The sequence below is a fragment of the Solea solea genome, chromosome 19 (assembly GCF_958295425.1).
Source record: "Solea solea chromosome 19, fSolSol10.1, whole genome shotgun sequence".
In the NCBI taxonomy this organism is placed as follows: Eukaryota; Metazoa; Chordata; class Actinopteri; order Pleuronectiformes; family Soleidae; genus Solea; species Solea solea.
The window spans coordinates 8004304-8028498 of NC_081152.1; the positions used below are offsets into that span (position 1 = coordinate 8004304).

General features: G+C 42.8%; 1 protein-coding gene across 1 annotated transcript in view; it reads right to left on the reverse strand.

Annotated features, from left to right (window-relative positions):
* col27a1a (collagen, type XXVII, alpha 1a) overlaps positions 1-24195 on the reverse strand; it is a 70587-nt gene that overhangs the window by 18022 nt on the left and 28370 nt on the right. The window contains exons 8-26 of the mRNA XM_058616814.1: positions 22243-22287; positions 19373-19426; positions 18894-18938; positions 17891-17944; positions 16951-16995; positions 13970-14023; positions 12569-12613; positions 10207-10260; positions 9957-10001; positions 8863-8916; positions 8455-8508; positions 7640-7693; positions 7496-7549; positions 7006-7059; positions 6818-6862; positions 4706-4759; positions 4560-4604; positions 4422-4475; positions 4278-4331 (exon numbers count right to left, since the gene is read on the reverse strand). Coding sequence (XP_058472797.1) covers positions 4278-4331; positions 4422-4475; positions 4560-4604; positions 4706-4759; positions 6818-6862; positions 7006-7059; positions 7496-7549; positions 7640-7693; positions 8455-8508; positions 8863-8916; positions 9957-10001; positions 10207-10260; positions 12569-12613; positions 13970-14023; positions 16951-16995; positions 17891-17944; positions 18894-18938; positions 19373-19426; positions 22243-22287 — 963 coding nt within the window. The remainder of the gene's footprint in view (positions 1-4277; positions 4332-4421; positions 4476-4559; positions 4605-4705; positions 4760-6817; positions 6863-7005; positions 7060-7495; positions 7550-7639; positions 7694-8454; positions 8509-8862; positions 8917-9956; positions 10002-10206; positions 10261-12568; positions 12614-13969; positions 14024-16950; positions 16996-17890; positions 17945-18893; positions 18939-19372; positions 19427-22242; positions 22288-24195) is intronic.

Genomic DNA, 24195 nt, shown 5'->3' on the forward strand with positions numbered 1-24195 from the left:
TGCCCAAGCAGACGTACATAAGTACAAAAATACATCTGCCTAAATGCTCCGTGCCCTGGGAAGCACATTTAATGTAGCAATAACAATGTGGGGAAGAGAGAGAGAAACAGAACTGGAGGAGATGATTTTATAACTGAAAACATACTGCTTTTGGACGCTTTTTTTTCCATTTACGTTTTTGTTTTTCTTTTGGCCCGGGCCATTTGAGAAAGGCTAACTATATAATGGAGAGTACTTTCAGTCTGACGACTTAGATCAGCGGAGTGCAATAAAATCCAAGTAATGTGCAAACTTATAGAACAGTAGGCAGCTCTAATCTCATGACTCCACAGGAGTAAATCATAAATGCCTGCAGTGTGAGCTCTCTCTTAGTAGCGATACAGTACGTAGCTGTCGGCCTGTCAGCTCCATTCAGTTTGTATGATGCCGTCTTTTCCACAGGGTCTGTTTCTGTTTTGCAGTTGAAAGGATGGGCCAACAGAGAACTTCCTTACAAGTGTGTGTATATGTGCATGCGTGCGTGTGTGTGGTAAAATCCTCAGAGAAATCCAGCAGGCTGTCAGCCAGCAGGAAACCTCTCTGTGTGTGCCAGGGTGACGACAAAATTCTTGTCCACTGCAGTCAGTCAAATACGTTAGGGCGGTCATGTCGGATAAAACTCTGTGTCACAGAGAAGCCACTTGCACTTGCAAGAGTGATGTGTGTACTTCTGTCAATGGAACGTCCACTTCCTTTCTTACTCGATACCTTTGAGCAAAAATGTCAGTCGCACTGGTGTTTAAGCATGAGCCGTCATAGATATGGGCTGTATATTTAGAAGAGATGAACCCTTCCGGCTTCAAAAGTGAAACCAAGGAATTAGGATGGAGCTAGCAGTTAGCCACCAGGGGGCGACTCTGCTGGTTTAGTTGAAAAAAAGAATACTGCTTGTACTGTATGGAGTTGTAGGGGGAAAATGAACTTCTCACTTGATTTATCACATCAGTAAACATTTTCCAGAGGCGTTAATGCTATCAATCATTGGTTTTAAGTCTTCATCAATAGACCATGATGTCAATTTTGTAAATTATGTTCCCATACAGAAGAAAATAGATGGTAAAGTACAGCACATGAGTGTGACGGGTAAAAAACTGATATGGTGCCGGTCAAATCACAAATCAAGGCTTCAAAAAGGGAGTGGATTTTGCAACTTGGAAACTATGTGCATTTTTGTATACAGTCTTCTGTCATAACTTCATGTGGACATTAAATGCAGTTCAGATAGTAAGTCATAGAAAATGATCCACATACTTGCCAAAGCACTCCACAGAAAACATAGTACTCATCAAGTCATCCTCTTTTCCTGATGTGCGCTGACACACCACATCAGTATATTCCCATGGGAATAAGATGCACAGTTTAATTTAAGATGCTCATTTTTTTTTTTTTTTGAGAATATCTTCATGACAGAGTAGAAACTGTATAAGCTGTGTTGTACGATTTTCAAAATGTGTTCTTTATCAAACGTAAACCCCTCAGTGATGTCATTCAGTGATGTCACTCCTGGCGGAAAGCGCAAAGGAGGGGGACTCGCGCTGTATGTAAACAAACGCTGGTGCAATTCTGGACATGTGAGGATTAAAATCTCCACCTGCTGCAGGGACGTTGAACTCCTGGCGGTAAGTTTAAGACCATATTACCTGCCCAGAGAGTTCAGCCACGCCATTGTTGTCATTGTTTACATTCCTCCACGGGCGGACGCGGAGGCTGCGTGTGACGTCATCCACAGCGCTGTGGCTAAACTACAAACACAGCATCCAGAGGCTCTTGTGTTAATCTCTGGGGACTTTAATCATGTAACTCTGGACAAAACACTGACTGCTTTCCACCAGTACGTGGACTGTAACACCAGGGGGAATAGGACTTTAGATCTGATGTATGCAAACGTGAAGGATGCATACACAGCCACCCCTCTGCCTGCACTGGGGAAAGCTGATCACAATCTGGTCCTGTTAAAACCCCACTACATCCAAAGAGTGAGGAGGCTGCCTACAGTCACACGCTCTTTCAGGAAGTGGTCTCCTGAGGCTGAACTGGCTCTACAGGACTGCTTTGAGACCACAGACTGGGATGCTTTGCATGGATCCCACAATGAGAACATCGAGGCGGTGGTTGACTGCACAACTGAGTATATCAACTTCTGTATGGACGTTGTTGTTCCTGTAAGAACTGTACGCTGCTTTGCTAACAACAAGCCCTGGATTACAAGCAACATCAAGGGTCTTCTGAACCAGAAAAAGATGGCCTTCAAGGATGGTGACACCCAGGAGCTCAAGCGGATACAGAAGGAACTCAGAGTCCAGCTCAGAGAGGCGAAGGAGCAGTACAGGAGGAAGATAGAACAAAAGATGCAGGAAAACAACATGAGGGAGGTGTGGGAGGGCATGAAGACAATCACTGGCTGCAGCTCCAAGAGAAAACCCCCCATGGAGAGCGATGTGGGTAGGGCAAACCAGTTAAACCAGTTCTTTAACAGGTTTGATCACCCCATCCCATTCACACATCTGAATGCTGATGCCCTCACCCCTCACCTCACCCCCCAACTCACACAAGCCTCCACTAACACAGATGAGGACAACTCCCAACCCCCCACCACACCACCCACGATCACGGCAGCTCAGGTTTATGGAGAGCTGAGGAGGCTGCGTCCTAACAAAGCTGCAGGTCCAGATGGAGTGTCACCTCGACTGCTGAAGGCCTGCGCGCGGGAACTAGGTCACCCCCTTCAGCACATCTTCAACCTGAGTCTGGGACTGGGGAAGGTTCCCCAGCAGTGGAAGACATCATGCATCATCCCAGTCCCAAAGAAACCCCATCCTGGAGAGATGAACGACTTCAGACCTGTGGCCCTGACGTCGCACGTGATGAAGACCATGGAACGACTGGTGCTTCATCACCTCAGGCCACAGACCTGCCATGCCCTTGACCCCCTACAGTTTGCTTACCGGGAAAAGGTGGGAGTGGAAGATGCCATCATCTTCCTGCAACATCGATCTCTCTCTCACCTGGACAGAGGCAGCGGTGCTGTGAGAATTACATTCTTGGATTTCTCCAGCGCCTTCAACACCATCCAGCCTCTGCTTCTGAGGGACAAGCTGTCCGGGATGGGAGTGGGTTCACACCTAGTTGCCTGGATAAGTGACTACCTGACCGGCCGACCCCAGTATGTGAGACTGGGGGAATGCAGGTCTGACATGGTGGTCAGCAACACGGGGGCGCCGCAGGGGACTGTGCTCTCTCCTGTCTTGTTTACCCTGTACACGTCTGACTTTCAGCACAACTCAGAGCTCTGCCATGTGCAGAAATTTGCGGACGACACAGCCATTGTTGGCTGTATCAGGAGCGGAAACGAGGATGAGTACAGGGAGCTCATCCAGGACTTCGTCAAATGGTGTGACAACAATCATCTGCTCCTAAACACCACCAAGACCAGGGAGATGGTTGTGGATTTCCGGAGATCCAGGGTGCACCCAGAACCAGTTCTTATCAAGGGGGACTGTGTGGAGGTGGTGCACACCTACAAATACCTGGGAGTACAGCTGGATGACAGGCTGGACTGGACCACCAACACAGATGCTCTGTGCAGGAAAGGACAGAGTCGCCTGTACTTCCTTAGAAGGCTGGCATCCTTCAACGTCTGCAGGAAGCTGCTACAGACCTTCTACCAGTCTGTGGTAGCGAGTGCCCTCCTGTACACAGTGGTGTGCTGGGGGGGCAGCCTAAAGAAGAAGGACGCTTCACGCCTGGACAAACTAATAAGGAAGGCAGGCTCTGTTGTAGGCACAGAACTGGACAGTCTGACATCGATAGCTGAGCGACGCACACTCAACAGGCTCCTGTCCATCATAGACAATCCACACCATCCACTACACAGCACCATACACAGACAGAGGAGCAGCTTCAGTGACAGACTGCTGTCAATGTCCTGCTCCACAGAAAGACTGAGGAGATCATTCCTCCCCCATGCCATCAGACTCTTCAACCTGCATCATACATGACACATACATGCAAGCACACATGTACATCTCATTCTACAACGCCTTTATATTTTTTATATATTTTTTCTTTTTTTCCTTTTTATACATATGTTTCAGTTTATATTTAGACTGTACATAGACCTGCATGCCTCTTATGTTTCTATCGTGTAACATATTCTGGAGCTGCTGAACTGTGAATTTCTCTGTGAGATGAATAAAGTATCTATCTATCTATCTATCTATCTTCTCATTACATCTTACCGTTATTCCCTTTTCTCCGGGTGGTCCAGGAAGGCCCATCTCCCCTCGGTCGCCCTGACAACACACACGCGACATTCAGTCTTTAAAGTCACCTGATTTTAGCATCTGAAAATGAATTCACAACACTGGAGCAAGGCTTTATACCTTCTCTCCTGCCAGTCCCGCCTCTCCTACAGGTCCGATGAAACCAACCAAGCCCTGAAATACAGAGAATTGACGTTGAATGGATGAACACGTAGACATTTAGATAAAAGGTTTCCAAAAGGTGTCAGGTTTTCTTACTCTTTCTCCCATGAGTCCAACATTTCCTGCGACACCAGACTCCCCCTTCAGAGACAAATACATTTCTGTCATCTGTTCACAAAGAACAACTTCTTATCCTCATTTACTGTTTGAAAATGTGCATGTAGGTAATTTTTTTTATTCACCTTCAATCCCTCTGGCCCAACCTTCCCAGGAAATCCCTTTCTGCCCATTCTTCCCTGAAACAGGTCGTAGCACAGAGTGATGCAAAGTGAATGACAGACATAAACTTAACGCATCATTAACATTCATCATCACATAATGCTCAGTGAATACTATGAAATAACAGTTTGGAGTGAGAGCAAGTCTGCAGCTGTTGCAGTGACATGCTGCAGAAATATGTCAGGTAATTCTGACAGTACGTTCTGGCAGGCTGTGAAAGTGTACGACAATAATGTTCCTCTTGGACAGATAGTAATTCCCAGGCTTAAGATGGGGTTCTAAGAGCTTTTTTTACAAGCTATAACTCTAGGTCAGAAATATCTACAGCAACCTCCGAAAGACCGAATGACTCAACAGTTCCAATGTTTTAACCCAGAAAGTTGGCAGCTTCGAAAAGAAAGAGCAGCATAACCCAGTATTTTACTAGGAGTAACACTAAAAGCATTTTTTGTCGTAACATGAGAATTAATATGAGCTGACAAGGATTTGTGACTTCTTATAACCTGATCTAGATTTATGTCCGAATGACCACATTAACCTGGGTAACAAAAAAAGAAAATAAAAAAAGAGAAGCTGCTCCATGAGTGTGGGGGAGATGGTAAAAATTGAGTGGAATACAACAATGGTGTCAGCATCCGAGCAGGGCAGTGAAAAAAAAGTTAAAAGACAGCTGTTTGAGGAGGCGTATGAGGTGGAGGAGTAGGTGGAAGGATCTCCGTGGCACCTGGCCAGAGATCAATCACCGCTCCTGAAGGAGTCATACACCACTTCCCCTCAGACAGATGGAAAAGAGGAGGGTCAGGGAAGAAGACATGTGAGAGGACGGGAGATGGGGAGTTCAGGAATACAGTCGGGAGTGAGAGAAGGTTCAGGATGACTAGGAGCAAGATAAACACACACACAAAGACAAACAGGTACTAACATCTAGGATAGAGCAAAAAGAAGAAAGCACAAATAAATTAAGTCAACAAATCTATCTCTGCCTCAAGCCCTTAAATCTTACCATCTACAAACATGGTGATATGGCTGTTAACACCACCTAGTGGCTAAACGCAGGGGTTGCATGCAGTCATTTGTTTTTAGAGGACAATCATCCAGAGATGGAGGTATATCGACCTCAATGAAACTGAGTGTCTTCAAAGCAAACCAAGAGAAAACCACAAGGATGACCCACTTTGTTGTCTTAAAGACATTTTAGTTTAACTCTTACTGTAGGACAATAAACTTGGAGATGTTGTATATACCGTCCAAGTAGCTGTGACCTCAAGCACACTACACGATTTAGGTTCAGTCATGTTGTTAACAGCAGGCTGATGTCACTCATTCTATGTCCTCCTCTATTAGAGTTAAATCAGACGAGGCTGCGAGAGTTCCTTTGTTTTGCAACAAGGCAGTGAACTGGTTCCGTCTGCTGTGAGTCATACCCATGGATTTTAATGTCATACTGCAGTTGTGTTTCCATACAATAAGAGACGTTTCTACCCCCCCCCCCTCTCTCCCTCCCTCTCTCTCTCGCTCTCTCTCTGAAGTTTGAGTTTGCCACAGATACACAGAGGATGTCCAAAACCACAATGATGCACACAATGGATGGTTTGATTGTTTTGCACTGGATACATTTGAAATACATAAGCCAACTTACCAACAAGAGTACAAAAATACACGCACAGACTTCCTTCATGCATACTATGCTTTGTTTTCTATGTTATGCTGCTTTGATGCACACAAGCAGAAGGTTAAGAGTGGTTTTGGGTCTTGGCTGCCTTAAAAAAAAGCTTATAAAAGCTTGCAAAAAAACAGTCAACATTCACTAGACCCTTTATTCTCCAGCCTCTGATGCAGATTTGTATTTGCTTTGAGTGTATTTACGCTCATCATGATACATCTCAGTCATTGGTCGAAAATGATGGTACAATGTACAATAGCTGCATTTGTCTCTAAAGGAGGAAACACTCACATAATGCATCAGGTGTCAAACAGAGAAGCATGGATAGGCTGCATCCAAGCATAATGTGTAAGGGCATTCCTTGTAATCATCAATCAGCCAGGAAACATCAGGTGTTTGTCTAATTACTCACTTCCAGTCCTGTTGGGCCTGCTGGTCCTATTGGGCCCTCATCTCCCTGGAAACAGATGATATTGACTTTAAGATAAATTATGTTTAGGGACAAAGAGCAGCCCTCAGCAAAGAAAAAAAATATTGTGCCATAAAACCTTTAATGCATTTTGGCACTTTATGGTTGTTCTGATGTGAACGCTGTCTTACCTCCAAGCCAGGCAACCCACGAGGTCCTGGTAAACCTCTGGCCCCTAGTTTCCCCTGGAAGGGAAAAAACATGAAAAATGAACGCGAGTGTGTGAAGGCAACTGTTGTATTAACACATTTGTTTATAGCCATGGTTGTGGTGGCACGGATCTGAGGAAAGCAGTGTCGGTTTGTGAGTGACTCGGTTCACCACTGTGGTCCACACTGAACTATCTGAACAACTAATGGAAAAATTACCTTGAAAATATATACAGACATTCATTATTCCAGGAGGAAGAATACTTTTGTGAGTCTTTGACCTTTCAACTAGCGCCATAACAAGGTCACATTTGTTGATGACAGCAGCTGTATTTGATAATTTATTACTTTATATGATAATGAACATGGTTATGTATTAAAAATATCAACATTGCATTGTTATTGTTAGCATACTCTTGTTTAAATATTTTAAAACACATGCAAATGGTTGGAAGATGATCGTTTTACTCACCTTTGGTCCTTCAAGGCCGTTCTCTCCTGGCGGTCCCATGTCGCCAGGAAAGCCCTGTCGTGATTAATGAAAAACTGATTTGATTGTCTCTTTGTAAAACAGGCACACATTTTAAATAAATCCAATACATATAAAACAACAAACCTCAAGGCCTGCAGGTCCAGATGCACCATCAGGCCCTCTCTCCCCTTGCTTGCCCTGTAACAAAATAACAAAAACGAAAACATATGAAAAAGATGTGGGGAAATACAGTAACTCACTCATGTGTTGAGAGTGTGATGAGAGGAGTTACACCATTTGCAATTCTATCCAATACATGTCAGGATATATACTAGACAGCTGCTGGTTGACTTTTTGTAACACAGAGGCTGGAAACAGGGGGCAACAGCCAGCCAAAAGCTTGCAAAACCTGCCTCATATTACTGTAGGTATCTGCATACAGTCAGTAAACTCAACACATGACAGTGATGATGGCATTTGGGTGGGTTTCTTTGTCATTGTTTTTCTTGGTTAAGAGCAGTGATTTCATTCAGTCTCTACTGTTGGCAGTCAGAACTTTAGGAAACAATGTGATCAGCGAAGAAATCCTCCTGCATGAACAGCATATAAAGCCACAACTTGTTGTTTATATACATGTGCTGTAGAGCAGAGGTCTCAAACTCGCGGCCCACGGGCCACTTGCAGCCCCCCCAATCAATTTCATGTGGCCCTCCATCTAATATAAAGTCATAATTTCTGTCAGGTTTTTTATTTACAAATTCATTTTGCATCATAAATACATTTTTATTGTAAACTGGTTTTTTTTAGCTTTCAAAAGCTGAACATTGCCACTTCTGACCAGACTAGATGCTCAGTGGCTTTGGACAGAAACAGGCTAGTTGTTTCGCATATTTCCAGTCTTAATGCAAATCTAAGTAAGCTGGCTGTAGTCAGAACCTCTGAAGCTAAAGAGACCCTACCTGTGGTCCTGGTTTTCCACGGATGCCTGGTAACCCTGGAGCTCCTTGGATGCCCTGTCCAACACAAACACAACATATAAAAACTAAGACAATATTGAAAAAGCAAAAAGCAGAACTCTGATTTATTTTCAAGTGTAACAGGCATTTAGACATGGACCGGGGTTCTGTAATCTCTCGGGAAGATAGTTCTATGATTCTACAAGGATTTGATTTTTGCTTACACACAGACAAATGATTGTTAACAAAAGAATTTCCATAAGCTGGATGGTGCACATCTGGCCAAGTCATTTTGCAAAGGCAGTTCTACAACAAAGGCCGTGTGTCTCTAAGTGTGCGTGTGCTGGAGGAAGCATGCGGGGAAGGGACTGATGAGGGAAAAGGATGTGTAAGTATGCGCTGGTGAGCTACCTTGTCTCCTTTGTACCCGATATCCCCTTGTGCTCCAGGAATCCCAATTTCACCCTGATGGGAAGAGGAGGAGGTGGACACATGGGGGAAGATGGATGACATAAGGACAGAAAGGGAGACAAAAGGGAAAAAAACATTAGGGAGAATTGTAACTTCCAACTCAGTTGCACATTAACACAACAGTTTTAAGTCATTAAATGAAAGGTCCAGAGTGTCAAATATCAGTGAAATTATGTTCATTTGACAGAAAGCAATGTTGAATGAATGTTGCTAAATTTCACACCTTTTGTATGTTGTGCCAGTCTGTCTCACTTAGCAAGTTTTAACTTTACACTGGTACATAATTGAGGTGTTGACTTATGTTTATACACCTTATTGTAGTTCATGTAACTTATTTGATATGATGCATGTCTTATCAGGTCCTTCCTCTAATGTGCTCATGGGAAATCGACTGTGTTGCCATCTGCTTAAACTTGTAGGATCATGGGTCTTTTAATTTGTGAAAATACTGTTGAAGAAGCTGTTTCCAAATCTCACTTTTGTTACTCTTGAAAAGAAGCTCAGGTGCCCTCAGGTGGAACTCTCCAAAGATATCTCAGAAAGGCACAGTGACCCCATTTTAATATCCCCAGTATTGAGACATTGTTCATATTATTTGAGATTATGACAACTTTATTAGTTTTGTATTTATCATTATTTAGTAATACAGAAACTAGTCTAGCTCAAGTTAACTACGTCCAGTCTTAAACTACATAGAAATCAACGGTGGGTTAGATTCCTTTTACATATCAGATATTCCTGTAATAGTCCCTCTATTGGGAAAACTGCAATTACAGCTGATTTCATGAAAATGACGGAGGAGTTGTTAATATTCGTGGTTACCAGGGAAACCTGTAAAATATCATGCTGTATAAAACTAACAACAATCATCAGATCTTATATACAGTAAGTCTGGTTGAGAGTGGCTCCTCATGCAAACATGCTCTAAGTCTAAAGGTAGCACAACGACGGCTGCTGAAGGATGCAAAGAGGTACAAACATTTTTAATCACATGCTGCTCAAAACCAGGCCAATAACAGGAATATTCAGATCACCTTATCACCTTTCAGTCCGGGTTCTCCTTGATTTCCGGGCACCCCCTGAAACAAGCAGCGACAGATGGGTTAGTTAAAAAGCCCAAGAACCTGATTCAGTCCCACTATCCTTTTATAATCAGGAACTCACTTATCAACCATTGTATTGTTTTATATCATTCACTAATTGAGTAGACAGTCAGTCCAAACAAGACGATTTTAAATAAAAGAGAGAAGGTACAGTTTCCATTATGTATACTTGTGAGATTACCTTCAGTCCATTCGGTCCTGGAGGGCCCATCTCTCCCAGAGGTCCCATATCACCCTGGAGTCAGGACACAGACCAAATAAAATTCACTCATGGTATATGCACAAGTGCTGACACACACTCCTTGTCTTCCTTCCAGATTATTCATATGATGATGATGATTATATTGCACACAACACAAAACAATGGACGATATGATCGATGATAACTTTGGAGATAAGGAATAGATCTTGTAGTTTGAAGTTAAAAAAGTTCCAAATAATTCACTGGAAAATAAACCAGCTCTGGGCTCCACTGCTGAGAGCAGGAGACAGATAAAAAAAAAGAAGCATTGTAGCCCTGAAGGCAAAAGGGAACTGTATTTTATTAAGCATCAGTTATTCAGGCCAATCAAATACTTTAACGGATCATCTGTTGTTGTTTTTTTTGGTCAGAGTGTGAAAAACAGGCAGAGAGAAAAGAAAGACCGAGAGGCAACATTGTGGCGCTATTGCGATGTCCTCTCCACATCACAGGCTGCTCTTGGTTATCTTATTTTTATTTTCTGCAGCTCTGCCTTTCCTGCTTGCGAAGCCTGACTGAAGTGATACAGGGTTTTATTGTTTTAAACCGCATGAATTATTCACAAGTTCATTTTGTATCGAGAGGTTGACAAGATTCTTCTGCAATTTTTCGAAAGCGTGACTAAAGCCTTTAAGACGTCTGCGGACTTCTAGAAGGCCCACTGATAGTTCGCTCTCTCAGCCAACTACATATTTGCTGCTAACTCATCCAGATCAGGAAAATGAATGAATCTGTATTTTGCAGTCAATATATTGCACCTTTTAATGTCTTAAATTGAATTCAGTTTCGTGGGAACTGTCATCCATGCCTGCCACAGTCCAGACTTTTAAGGCTCGTTGCTACCATCTTAGGAGAGGATGATTCTTGTCTGCTTACTTTTGTCAGAGAATTAGCAACCTAATGCATTTTAGTAACTTCATGGAATGTTACCAGTACAATTAAATATTATAATTGTCTATCATTTTCTGTCACAGGGTAGAAAATGAATTTAAATGATCAAATACAAAAACAATGCATCAGAATCAGGTAAATGTCAACTTAAAAAACCAGAGTTTCCATGTCGCATTGGTTTACATGGTGGATGTACACGCTGATGTATTGCCGCAACGGGCAAACACAGTCAGTCTGCACTAACATATAAATGCCTATGGGATGGAGTTTGTCTGAAGCACTCACTTAGGTTTCAGAAAAGAATTCTACTGCTAAAAAACCTGGTCATTCAGCAGTTTGATGGGATAAAAAATGCTTTTTGTCTTCATCTACCCCGTGCTGCTGCTATGTACACATAAAAGCACCCTCAGTCAGGGCTAATAGTTAAGCTTGACAGAACATTTTCAAATGAAGGAAGAAACATACACAGACTTAGGCAGAATACAACAACAACAAAAATCACCATAGGTTACGCCCTGTAGCTTTAAAGCAGAGAACTGTGTGTGTGTATGTGTGTAAGGTGGGGGCTTAGACAACATTTACTTATCATTCTAGGTTGTCTACATGTTAACTCTTTCCCCTTTTCATCGCTGCTCTGCCCTGACTGAGGCCCGCAGTCCTGTGAGAAGCTTACTTATGTATTTATATCTAGCGCAGCTCGGTGCTGCTGGTGTGCACTGTACATTAAACTGTCTGGTCGGATGGATGCGGAGGACACGGAGCTCAGCGTAGAGCTGTAATCAGAGTCCTCCAATTACAGGGCCACTACCACCGCCGGTGGCCTAGAATAGACTGGGAGGAGCAGGAGCAGCGACGGGGCGAAGACGGGACACGACAAGAGAAACCAGGGAGACATTATAATCAGAGCCAATTATGTGGCTGTTGGGCTGGGCAGACATGGAGGACAAGGTGATAGGTGGGTGGGGATGGGAGTCTCTACTCAGAAATAGTTAATGAGAAAGGGATTCAAAAAGAAAACAGGACGCCTCGTTAAGGACTGTGTTGGCGATAAGAAATTACTGTCACTTCTCCTCTCATAAGAGGTTAAAAAAAGACAAACTGCACACTAGAGTCATGGCAAAATAACTATCTTTCTATCTTCTGAGTCACGACAATCACTACAGTGGTTTAAGAAGAGTGGTTACAGAGAGTGGTTAGCTCTCCATTAGATGACTGGCAGTGCACAGTAAACGATGATGAGAGCTAACTGAGAGCCCTCTTTTCAATTTCAACCAGGCATTTGATTTTACATTTAAACTCCGTAGTCTTTACAGTTAAGTATTTATGGAATGCATGTCTAGGAACACACACTGTTTACAATGTAGGAGAGCACACACATACGACACACTGAAATGCACAAAGTGTTACTCACAATCAGTCCAAGGACTCCGTTTGGACCAGGGGCTCCCATGTCACCCTAGTCAGAAAGGAGGAGAGAAAGTGAGATGAAGGGAGAGGTGGACGGAGCAAGTTTCTGGGGTTATTGGCTCTTTTTTAAACAAACATGCTCAGAAGAGTGGCTCAGTGTTCACCGCAGCTTATGAGAGGGGGCTGTATGCACGTGTGTGTGTGTGTGTGTGTGTGAGACTGAGGTGAAGGTGGAGGGGATGGAAGTCCATTGCCCTTTTTTTTTTTTCGATCTACATGTTGGTAAAGATGAATTACAGATATTTTTGGGTCAAGAGGATACATCATAGCGTCTTTGATGATCCCCAGACTGAGCATGAGACATATTTATAATAAATTTGTATAAACATTCTTTGTTTGAAGACAATCTTTATGATTCCAGGCTTTTCCTCTGGCACCATTATAATGGTTAATGAATGGTTAAATGGAGATAGTGGAGATATACTCTTCCTAAAAGAGCAGTGAGTATGACTGAAGATGTTTGCTTGTTTAAGATTAAAGCAGGATTTCCTCCTTTTTAAAAAAATAATAATAATTAAAAAAATTAATTAAAAATGAGCCGTCTCCCTTTCAGAGACTTTTCCCTGGTGTGCTCTTAGGTTTTGCAGATAAGGAGGAAGCACAAGAAAAAAATTAAGAGTGGCTCATGTGGAGCAGAAGAATGTGTATCATAAGTACAGTATATAATCTGGCATGCACAGATTGTTCTAAATAGACACAAATATCCAGTGTATAAGTAACGAAAATTAGGCATCACAGCAAGTCTAAGAAAGGATTCATTTAGAGTTCAATTTCCTCAGTGACAAACTCAGAGCCTGTTTATTTGTGAGTTAGTTAAAGAGGAGCATACGTATGTGTTTGTTTTTATTAATGCTATGATCACTCTGATTTCTTCCACGTGGACAGAAATATTTAACAGACTCTTTGTTGAGCTACTGGTGCTTAAGTAAGAATAATTAGTCAAGATGACCTCCTATTACATCATTTATTATTCTTGGGTATCACTTCCTATTAATATGGTGTATTTGGTGTATGCTGGTGGCCAGTTTACAGAGGCGGATGGGAAAGGTTGCATTTGGGAGCCAAACCAGCCAGCTGCCCCCGTTCACATCAATGCAAATGGGCGCCAAGTGAAACTTACAAAATGTGCAACACAGAACGAGATAGGATGAAACAAGATACGGCGATAAAACGTGTACAAAGTAAAAAGAAAATATTCAATTAGAGCAGGGAAACTACAGGAATGCCAGATGATTTACCCACAGACACTGCCAAAATGTCACAGTACTAAAAACAACAGGGGCGTGTGTGTGCGTGTGCGTTTATGTGTGTGAGGGTGAAAATCATGTGTGTGTGTGAGACATACTGGTTCTCCATCGGGTCCAGGTGGTCCTCTCTCTCCAAAGTCCCCCGGAAACCCCTGAGGACACAGTGAGAAGCTTTTATGTTCAGGTGCACGCCATCAGCAACAATCACACTCAAAACCCTTAGACAGCCAGTACATTCAGCGTATCCATTACATTTTATATAATTCATTAGACTTTATCAACTTTTAATGACAGAGCAAGATTAATAACTAGCTATGTATCTCCTAAGCGAATGTAAGTCTAGTGTTCTTCACTAACTAACTACTTAGGACGTGACTAGGGCTCACTGCATCTACTGTATCTGCTGTTTTGTGCCGAGCAGGTTCCTCATTCTGAAAGATGCTGTAAATGTGCAAGGCCCTGCATATTTGGGCGCTATGTTTCTGAATGTTTATCAATACGAGCATCTCGTTGCACACAAAATCACATCACATCATGCATAATTGAAGCTAAAACAAGCATCGCTCTGTTGCACTGGCTCTGTAAGCACTACTGCAACGCAGCATAATCACATTTCCTTAATCGTGGGAATTAAAGAACCCCATTGTAAAATGTCAACCAAAAAAAAAATTTACTCTGATGGAGGGTGTGTTCATGTTATGCTCTTTTGTTGCTGCTAATGCAAATGTAAACCAGCGTTTCTATAAACGTTTCGTCAAATTTGCTCAAACCCTGCCGACTGTCACACAATCGAGTGCTGCTACTGTAATTGCAGAGCGATTACAACGATTTCACAGAGTCATGTCCAACATTGCTGACATTAAACATAGTGTAATCTAAAATATGTACAAAATGAGAGCGTAATGGCATCATTATAAGCATTACATCTATCAGCTGTAGGGTGTGGGCAGGCAACTGTTCCACTTAGCCCCGAGTGCACTTTTTAAGTAATTATTCTGTCCGTTTAGCAGTAAATGGGACGCAAATCTGAGCGATGCTAGCAGCTGCTGGTGGTGCAAAGAGAAACCACATCTGCAGAATTCACACAGGTCAAGGGACTTTAACCGAGACCGATCTAGAAGTGCTCATAATGTCTAGGTTCTGCTACTCTGGCCTCCACATATTGTTTCAAAATGCTTATTACTGAAAAGGTCAGTTATTTCAGTCAGCGTGGAGATGTTACATAAACAGCATGTATATTTATTCAAGACTGCTGACTAACTGTAGGTCTTTGTATTTGAGTTTGCAGTTTATTTTCAATGGTTTATTTTTAAGACGACCAATCTAGGATAATTTTGTCATGTGGATTTAATGTTCAAGTAATAATAAATCCTTGTGTATGTTAACGCCTACATATCTTTTCAATCTACTGACATATCCCATCAGGTCAATGGAGCGATCCTAACTCAATCCTGTGACTGTTCAGTGGAACAAAAACGTACTTTCTCTCACTGCTGGGCTTCTCAAGTAGGTTTGGAAGGTCACTGTAACACAGTGGGCCACTTTATTGTAGTGAGGGAACACACACTGGTGTTCACATGTGCAGCAGAAATCAGTGGAGCATGTAAATGACCCGAAGGATGAATCATAGAACTGTCACCGCTGCGTTTACGCACTACAGCCAAATGTGGGAAACTTAGCTTTGCCAAGGAAAACACTTGACCACTTGAGCTTTTTAGGGAGAGTCGCCTTTACACGAGCCTCCAATGTATGTCTACGCTTTAGCATCATGTCAGCCTGCATTTAATTCAAAGTGTATCACATACAAGCAGAAGACCTGCTCAGATACTGGGATGTTTCTGTAACAACTATGACTAATGAACAATGAAAAGCTAAAAAACAAAAGACAGACAAAGCTAAAACTTGCAAAAAAAACTAAAGAAAAGGGTTTAAGTTGAAGTGCAGAACTGTTGCACATGGGAAACATTTTATGTTTCCTGATGTTTCACATATATCAATTCCCTCATCACTCTACTGTAGATGGTGTGTATTTCCTCGACAGAGTTTTGTGGTTACGGCCATGAGAATGTCTGGCTCAGGTTCAGGACCTTTTTCCTGTTCCAAGTGTCTGTGCATGTTCCAGGTCGAGGTATGAAATCAGAAGATAATGAGGATAATATGTGTGTTGTCCAGTTATACTTCCAAGACAACTATAAAGGTCTGCCTTGATAAACAGAGCTGCTCCAGGATGTGTGCATTGCAGAAACAAACCAAACTATGGTCACAACAGGTCTAATCTGTGAAACGGCACAAAACACAAAACAAAGAAATTGAATGCATATGTAAACGTATCAATGCATAACATGTGACAGAAATCCCCTCACAATATAAATCTACATCAAAAGCTCCTTCCTAAACATTGGTCTGATTTACAGAATTAGCCGTCTTGTGTGTGTTTACATGCCTCAGTCTATAAATGCCTTATTTACTGAAAGGCTAATAAACAACAGCTGCAGCATGATCACAGCGGTGACTTTCGGGGTGACACACTTTTTCTGACGCACTCTCTCAAACTGACTTTCTACACCATTCGACACACACAGCAGAAGTGAGTGAGTGACGTCCTCCGAATGGATTGGCTCAATGAAATCAGGCAGGGAGGGGGGGGGAGTACAGCTTTTTACTCCAACAAAAGCCTTTTTCTTACTGCATCCAAGACCCTGACATGCGGCTGGTGGGACTCCACAGCCTTCAGGCTAGAGTTAACCCTTCTAGCAGCCATGGAAATACTGAGCAATGACGTCAATGCAGACCTTATAAATTTTCACATGGGAAGGTGTTGGACTCCTTGCTCTCAATATGATCCAAACAGACGAATGCTTTGAAATACACCTGCACTGTAACACTAATGTAAATCCCTTGCCTTATTTTAGTGGGGTCATGAGCCTGCAGCTTTAATAGCTCCAATCAAAAGAATAAAGCAGAACACTTGACATGTGTCCCATTAGTAAAAGGTGATATACCCATGGTCAACACTTCCAGCACAATTCATCACACTTTTGAAAGATTATCTGTAAAGTATGTTGAGACAAAACTTTACCGGCCTACCCATCTTGCCCTTCTTCCCTGGTTCACCGGCAATTCCCTGGAAATCAAAACAGGAGAGGGAGAGAAAGAGAGAGAGAGAGAGAGAGAGAGAGAGAGAGAGAGAGGGAGAGTAAGATTAAAACCAATGCATGATAATTGATTTAATCCCCAAACACACAATTAAAAGGCCTGAGCTGAAAGCATTTCTGAAACCCTGCTTCACAACAGATGTGAGGAACAGGTGAATGCAGTTATGAGGGATTTGGGCCTCATCTTGTACATATATCTGTTAAATAAACACCAGCATCTCCTGGGAGAAGACAGCCAGACGCGGCTGTTGTGTAAAGCTGTGGTATGAGCCATGTCCTTGGCTGGTTGGCTATGGAGGGGTCCTGATTACAGCCAGCCTGCCCAACGCTGATGCAACCACCTGGAGCATGCCACAAGTGGGTTAAATACTCCGTGTTTTAGAGGCTGCACAGAAGGAGGGAGGGGACGGGGGGGGACGGGGGGCTTGGAGAGTTCAGGCAGTTCAAAGGCTCTGAGAGGGAGCTTTTATCGTATGAGTCATCAATACTCCCACGCTGCTTCATGCAGCAGCATCTTGCACAACTGGGGACTGTTCCCCCTTAAAATAACAACAACAGGACCGCTGAATGAAATAGCAGTAGATGCCCTGTTGTCATTTGTAGGGCTGGGTATTAGTCAAAAGAGACAGATCACTGATGCTGATGAGATTAACTCCTTAGGTACCAAAAAATCAAACGATGACCCATTTTCAACATTAGGCAATACAGAGTTCAATACCCACTCGATACCACAACAATGTTCGATATCCAGCCCGAGGTTTGGTCAGTACCACAGAAGGATTCAAGGTCGATATCGAGCCCTAGTCATTTCAAAGGAGCATTAGCTGGGTTTAGTGGGTTACTGTACATTTGACGAGAACTCACTCTTTCGCCATCAGGCCCAGGAAGACCAAAAAGCCCCGGGATTCCAATGAAACCCTGCAGGAGAGGAGAGGTAACAGAAAGATGGGAGACAGGGGAGAGGAGGAATACGGGACGTGAGTATTCGGGTGCTGTAAAAACAGCTGGAACAACAACAATTCCCATTGGCTCTGGGGCTGTGATTCCGACTGTCCAGCATGGATATGGTGGGGCTTCCATGAAGAACCAAGCCATGAGGCAAGTGTATATGCCCATGGACTGCATGGTGCTGGCTTCCACGATGTAGTCCAAGGGCACATACCCTCACGCCAGGGATCTCTGAAGATAGCCAGGACCTCACACTGGGCTGTCGGTACAGGGGGGAGACACAGACAAAAAGGAAAACACAAGCACAAACACCACAACAGATGAACACGAGAGGAACAGCTGACATGCTAGATACAGTGCAGTGTGGGACGGGAAGGTCAACATGTACACAATATGGAGTACACTGCGAAGGAGAGAGAAGAATATGTGGAAAGGTGGCGAGAGGGAGCGATGACTAGAATGTCTCCTTAAAACAGCAGGGCCTCATACGGAGCTTAAACAGGAAATTCCAGCAAGTGGGGGCAGGGGAGAGGAACTGATAAAGAGCCTTTATTGGAACGCAACTTAAAAATAATCAGTGCTCGTATCCGTGTGTGTGTGTTTCTTTGTTTGTGTAATACACAATGTTGACATTACAAATAAAGGCTCCCACATTTAGCACACTATTAACAGTGGCTCGCACTGGTGGCGTGAGTGTGTATGAATGTGTTTGTGTGTGCAGAGGTGGATGTTGGTGCACACCTGCCCTCATACACACACACATGCACCGCTATGTCGCCGCATCTACACGCTCCTGTGCAAGTGTCAGTAAGTTGACCGGCTGCACGCCCTGGCCTATAAATATATTCACCGGTCCTGTCAAAGCAGCATTGTTAGTCATTTCAACTTCCAAGTTATTTCAAAAGCTAAGTTGACTTACCCGAACGCCTTTAGGCCCCATCGGTCCTACAGGCCCTGGTAAACCCTAAAAAACAAAGACACAATTTAAAGCATCTCAACAATGATCTATACCTGCATTAAGGTATGTCTACATAAATGGTTAATGTGTGCAAGTGATATTTAGCAGCAAGACAAGAACTCCAACTTTTATGTGATACTATAGTCAACTTTTTTTAATTCTATGAATTGAAAATTGTTACCTGTATCATACAATGTAAAGACACTGTACAATAACAGGTACTTTTCAGCTTCATGGTAATTTTTGTGTGGCTGAAGCATTTGAATTTGTTTTCTTGGAACGCTTGATCTTTTAAAATATTCCAGTATTCCTACGTACAGTATTTACCCAGACATTTCCCTCAAGTCAGCTGTTCAACATAACATAATTCCACTTGGCTTTCTGCCATCACTGTGGCCCTGACAAGAACTGTACCAGTCACAGCAGAGGATTTACTGCACCTGCCTGCCAGGATAACCTTTGGCACCTGGGCTTCCAACTGGACCTTGCTCTCCCTGCAAGAAAGGGAGGGAGGGTGGGTGAGGTGAGCGAGAGAGAGAGAGAGAGAGAGAGAGAGGTCAAAAATCACAGGACCACAAACATGCAGACAAGCCAGTTTCAGAGACGGGATGAATAACGAGGAGATGAATGAGCTTGACTGTGGTTTGTCCTGTAGTAGACGTTTGTGTTGTGTACATTTATGAAGTTTCGTTTTGTTATTCCAATATTAAGGATGAACAAGGTGGTGAAAGCCTGAATAAACCATACAAACAGACAAAGACTTCCCTCTAATACAACTGGTTGTATTCTAATAGGAAGTAGAATGTAAGTATCACAATGTAAGAATATGGCAATGTAAGTGAATTCAAAATAGTACAAATAATAAAAAAGTATTATTAATACTTTCTGCCACACAGGAAGACTCTTTATCAAAACAAAATACATTATTTGATGACGTCGAGGAGCAGAGTGGGATCATGGGAATTGTTGTCGTATTGTCTTATATGGTTTTGTTATACAGAGAGAGCTTTGGCAGCAGAAGGTGCAGCAAAGGGCAATTATCATTGTCCATTAATAATAAACACACAAAATCAAATGAAAAAACTAAAGTATCAAATATTTCCTCCTTCACTCTGTTTTTTATACTGGGCTTGGCCTGTAGGTTATAACAAAGAAAGTATCTCATTGTTTTGAGATATTTGAATGTGAAAATGTTATGTATTATATCTTTAAAGCCAAATTTCTGTGTGAATAATTAATTGTTATGATGTTGCTAGTGTACTAGTGCACTAGTTTGTCATGTTGAGGTTCATTTTATAGCAAATTGCTATATTTCATCAATTTGTATAATTTAACCACAACATTTTGTAAAGTAATTAGTAACATAATTATGTAGTGAGGAAATTAGCTTCTCAAATGCCACACCACTGTGACTTGTGACTTGCGTGGCGTAGTGATACGGGCCAGAAGATAGTGCCAAATCCATAGCGCGATCTGATATTCTGATGGACAGCTGTTTGATTGTTCAAACGTGTTAACATAACATATGCATGCATGTTTGAAGTTTAAAACCCATTAGTTCTGTGACCCCAGGTCACTCCACTGCGGCACTACTTTTCTCCGCTCAGAACTGGAGACTCGCTCAATGAATTAAAGTTGCATTCGGTCTAAAATCCGGACTATGCCTTTAATGTCCTTAGTTACATTCCAAAACTGTACAGCATATCACCCATTCCTACTGAACATGACTGCCTTTATATCAGGAATCATGCTTATTGCTAAAAGACTAACATCCTTTTAAGATGTGGGCTGTGTATTGACCCTTGGGGCTACACACACACACACAAACACACACACGGGTTGTATCCATAACTGGCAGAGCACAAGTGTTCATGTATAACTTCCTTTGACACACTCCGGACGTGCAGCCTTGCGTACTGCGTGCTGTTCCCTCTCTAGGGCAAACACAGTGCATAATGCAGCCAGTTACAACCACGCACGAATCTGGCTAAGTGGCTTCTGGACCTTTAACTGGCTGCATAGAGGAGGCGGCTCTGAGCGCGGCCCCACGGTGTATTACAGTATCAAAGAATCATCAACATTTTATGCACACCAGCTGGCTTAGGATCTCAGTGGCTGGAGAGGCCACGCTGCCAAACAGTTGTGCTTATTACTCAGTTATGGTGCAGAGTCTTTTGGTGCAGCGGTGATTCAAACTGGAGGCCAGGACTGCGATCAGCAGCACGAGCTCTGTGGGAAAAGGGGGGGCGTTCGAGGATGAACGAAGTGGAAGGACATGGTGGTGAGAGAGAAACGGTACTCCTTCTCCATCATGAGTAGTTCGGGATTTCCATCCACTGGTAACGTCACTCAGAGAACGGGGACTTATTTTAAACTATGTGACAATGAGGAGAATGTTCCACTCTGCTTTCCATGACTAAGACATTTGTTTAATAGCAAGAGTAGTATGACCCAGTCCAACTGAAAATAGCTCCGGCCGTGAGGCTGGATCCTCCAGGCTTGAAATAGTCGTGCAAGGTTTGAATAAACAGACCGAGTCATGGCTCCTCCCACTTGTAGCAGCAAATAAAGAAGTTCATTGAAGTGATTCCCCCAGTTTGAAGTAAGAGGGAAAGACAGAGGGAGACAAAGTGTAAGAGAAATGAAATACATGCCCAGGAACAACATAGAACCAGTTGTAAAAGACTTTAGGAGACTGAACAGCGAACGTCAAGCGGCAGGTCCCCGGGCAGCAAAGTCAGACAAAGAAAAGCTTTCTACAAAGCTGCAGTGTAATGAGAGTGAGTCAGAGAATGTCACTGTTGGCCTAGTTGGCTTGTTGCTGGTTCTTTTCTCTCTATTTTCTCTCCGTTTGGCATCGCTCTCTGATATCCTGGAGAGCATAGCTGAAGCACAACGCTTTGACCACATATCTGTCCATCCAGAAACACAAAGCGTGAAGTTAACTGACCTGGGAGTGGATGATAACTGGGGGTTTGACGATTGAGGTGAGAAGTGAGAATATGAAGGTTTAGGGCCTATATGGAGTCATGAAAGCAAATGTGTATGCGTGTATGAAGATCAGTTGATGAGGTGAGCGTCAGGTAAAGGGATGTAATATACTGTGTATGTAACCAAGAAACCATGAGGTAATAGAAGTGTATTTTCTTTACTGTCCAATGACTTTATCTTGGCATGAGTTGCAAAATATGGAATTTTCTGAAGTGTGTTGTTTATAAGCGTGTGAAGAAAAGCAGAAGCACACAGGAGAACCACTTTTAGTATCAAAGCCATGAAAAACACTATTGATGAAATGGAGAAATATACTTACAGACTCTCCAGGGAGTCCAGGTGGACCAGGGTAACCTTTTTGTCCCTAAAGAGACAAACACAAGACATCAGAAGTGAGTTGACTTGAAAAGAGAGAACACAAAACAGCAGAAAGACATTTCTGTCGGTGTGAGAATGTCAAGTGGAGTATTTCGGCAAAGTTAAACAAAACAAAACAAAAACGAAACGCATAACACTAACAGCACTGACAGTCAAGTTCAGTGCCGTATGAAAGGAATCAGTCTGTTCTCCTGCCAAGGGATCAGAGTTTCCACTAGCCATGTTCACAGAGAAATTATGCAGAGGAGGCCGTGCCAGGATCGCGGCTTGTTGAGGATATAAATGCCTTCCTGAGTGAGTCAGATAGCAGGTCTCTTCCTCTGCCTGCGCTGCAGACTACAACACTGGAGACAGCCTGACAAAGTGCTTTTTTGAAAAATTCTGCTGACTACAGCAACTCATCCCACCAACAAAGAGCACAAGGAAACTAAATCAAAGGTGGCCACAGTCTTTCATAGACTGATAGAGGTAGAGGAAAAATGGGGAACAGAAAGCGGGGGAGAAAAAAACCAAAATAAATAAAAACAGAAGGGCACAGTAAGGACCGATTCCTGTTGTCCCATTTTCCAAAACCACAGCACCAGAGTACCAAGCCAAGAGTTCCTGTAAACCATCCTGTAGCGCTGTCATTTGACTGAACACAGCGTCTCTCTTCTTATTCAGTCACACATTCAGTCTCTCTGGCTGACACCTTCATACAGCACGTTTAAAAATGTAGTGAGTGACTTTTGAACATGAACAAGTGTCCATTACATTCAAACCATTGTCAGCTGCACATGTCTCTGTGTTTCTAAGTACGGATGTGTTTGGATCTCCTTTTGCTCCGTGACATTCCCGTGCTGCACGCAGGAAGTGATTCGTTTTATGTCAAGACAGACGGAGGTAACGGCTCAAAAAAACCTGATTTATCAGCAGTTTTAGGGGATAAACACTTCTTGCCCCAACTGTCTCTGTATACACAGAAATGCTCCCTCAGTTAGGTTTTGTTTGACAGAGCTCGTGAAGGACACAGTATACAAATAATGTTGCATTGTTTCCCCTTCATCAATGACTATAAATCATAATAAATAAACAACAAAAATCACCAAGTTACGCAGTGCAGCTTTAAAATGCTAGAGTGTAATACTCTACAATACATATGTTACTAAAAAAGCACACACTTAATATGTTATATGTAAAAATCACCAAAGCATCTCTTTCACATTACATGTTGCACATCATCAAATGACCACTAGAAGAAGACACTTATATGTGCCACACTGCATGGCACATATAAGTTTATTATATATTGTTTCGAGGTGTGCTGACAGGCTGTTGCTGTGACAGGCTGTTACAAACACACACAAATATGAGTATTTCACGTTTTTGTAAGTGTCCTCTTGACAAACAAGTGCAGGAAGCAGGAGGATAAATGCATTCGCAGACACATGGCGTCTGTGCCTGACCTCTTGAAAATTTCCACTTGGAGGTTCAGCTCCAGCGAGGACGGTCTGAATCCGAGTCTAAATCTGATATTCCTTTGTTTACATGGACCTTTGCCAAATTTTCCATTCACTTTTTGACCCAGCCAGCCTTGCAGGAAATGTGGTCACCCTATGCCTTTCTCGTGGCATGTAAACATGTGTGCACATGTGTGCACATATTGTACGTGTATGCCCATACGCAAAGGCTGGCTGAGAAACACATGTTCACACATGTATATGTTCGTCTTGTGACATGGCTTATGCACAGTGCAAACATGTGTAGTTGCTTATAATCCCAAGATGTGCTGTGAATGAGGTCCAGTAAAAGCCACATTTCACACACACACACACATATTAACCACAGCCTCCCAACCTCAGCTCGGCCATCTCAGATCTTTATCTCACTCATTATGAGCTTGCTAATGAGAGCG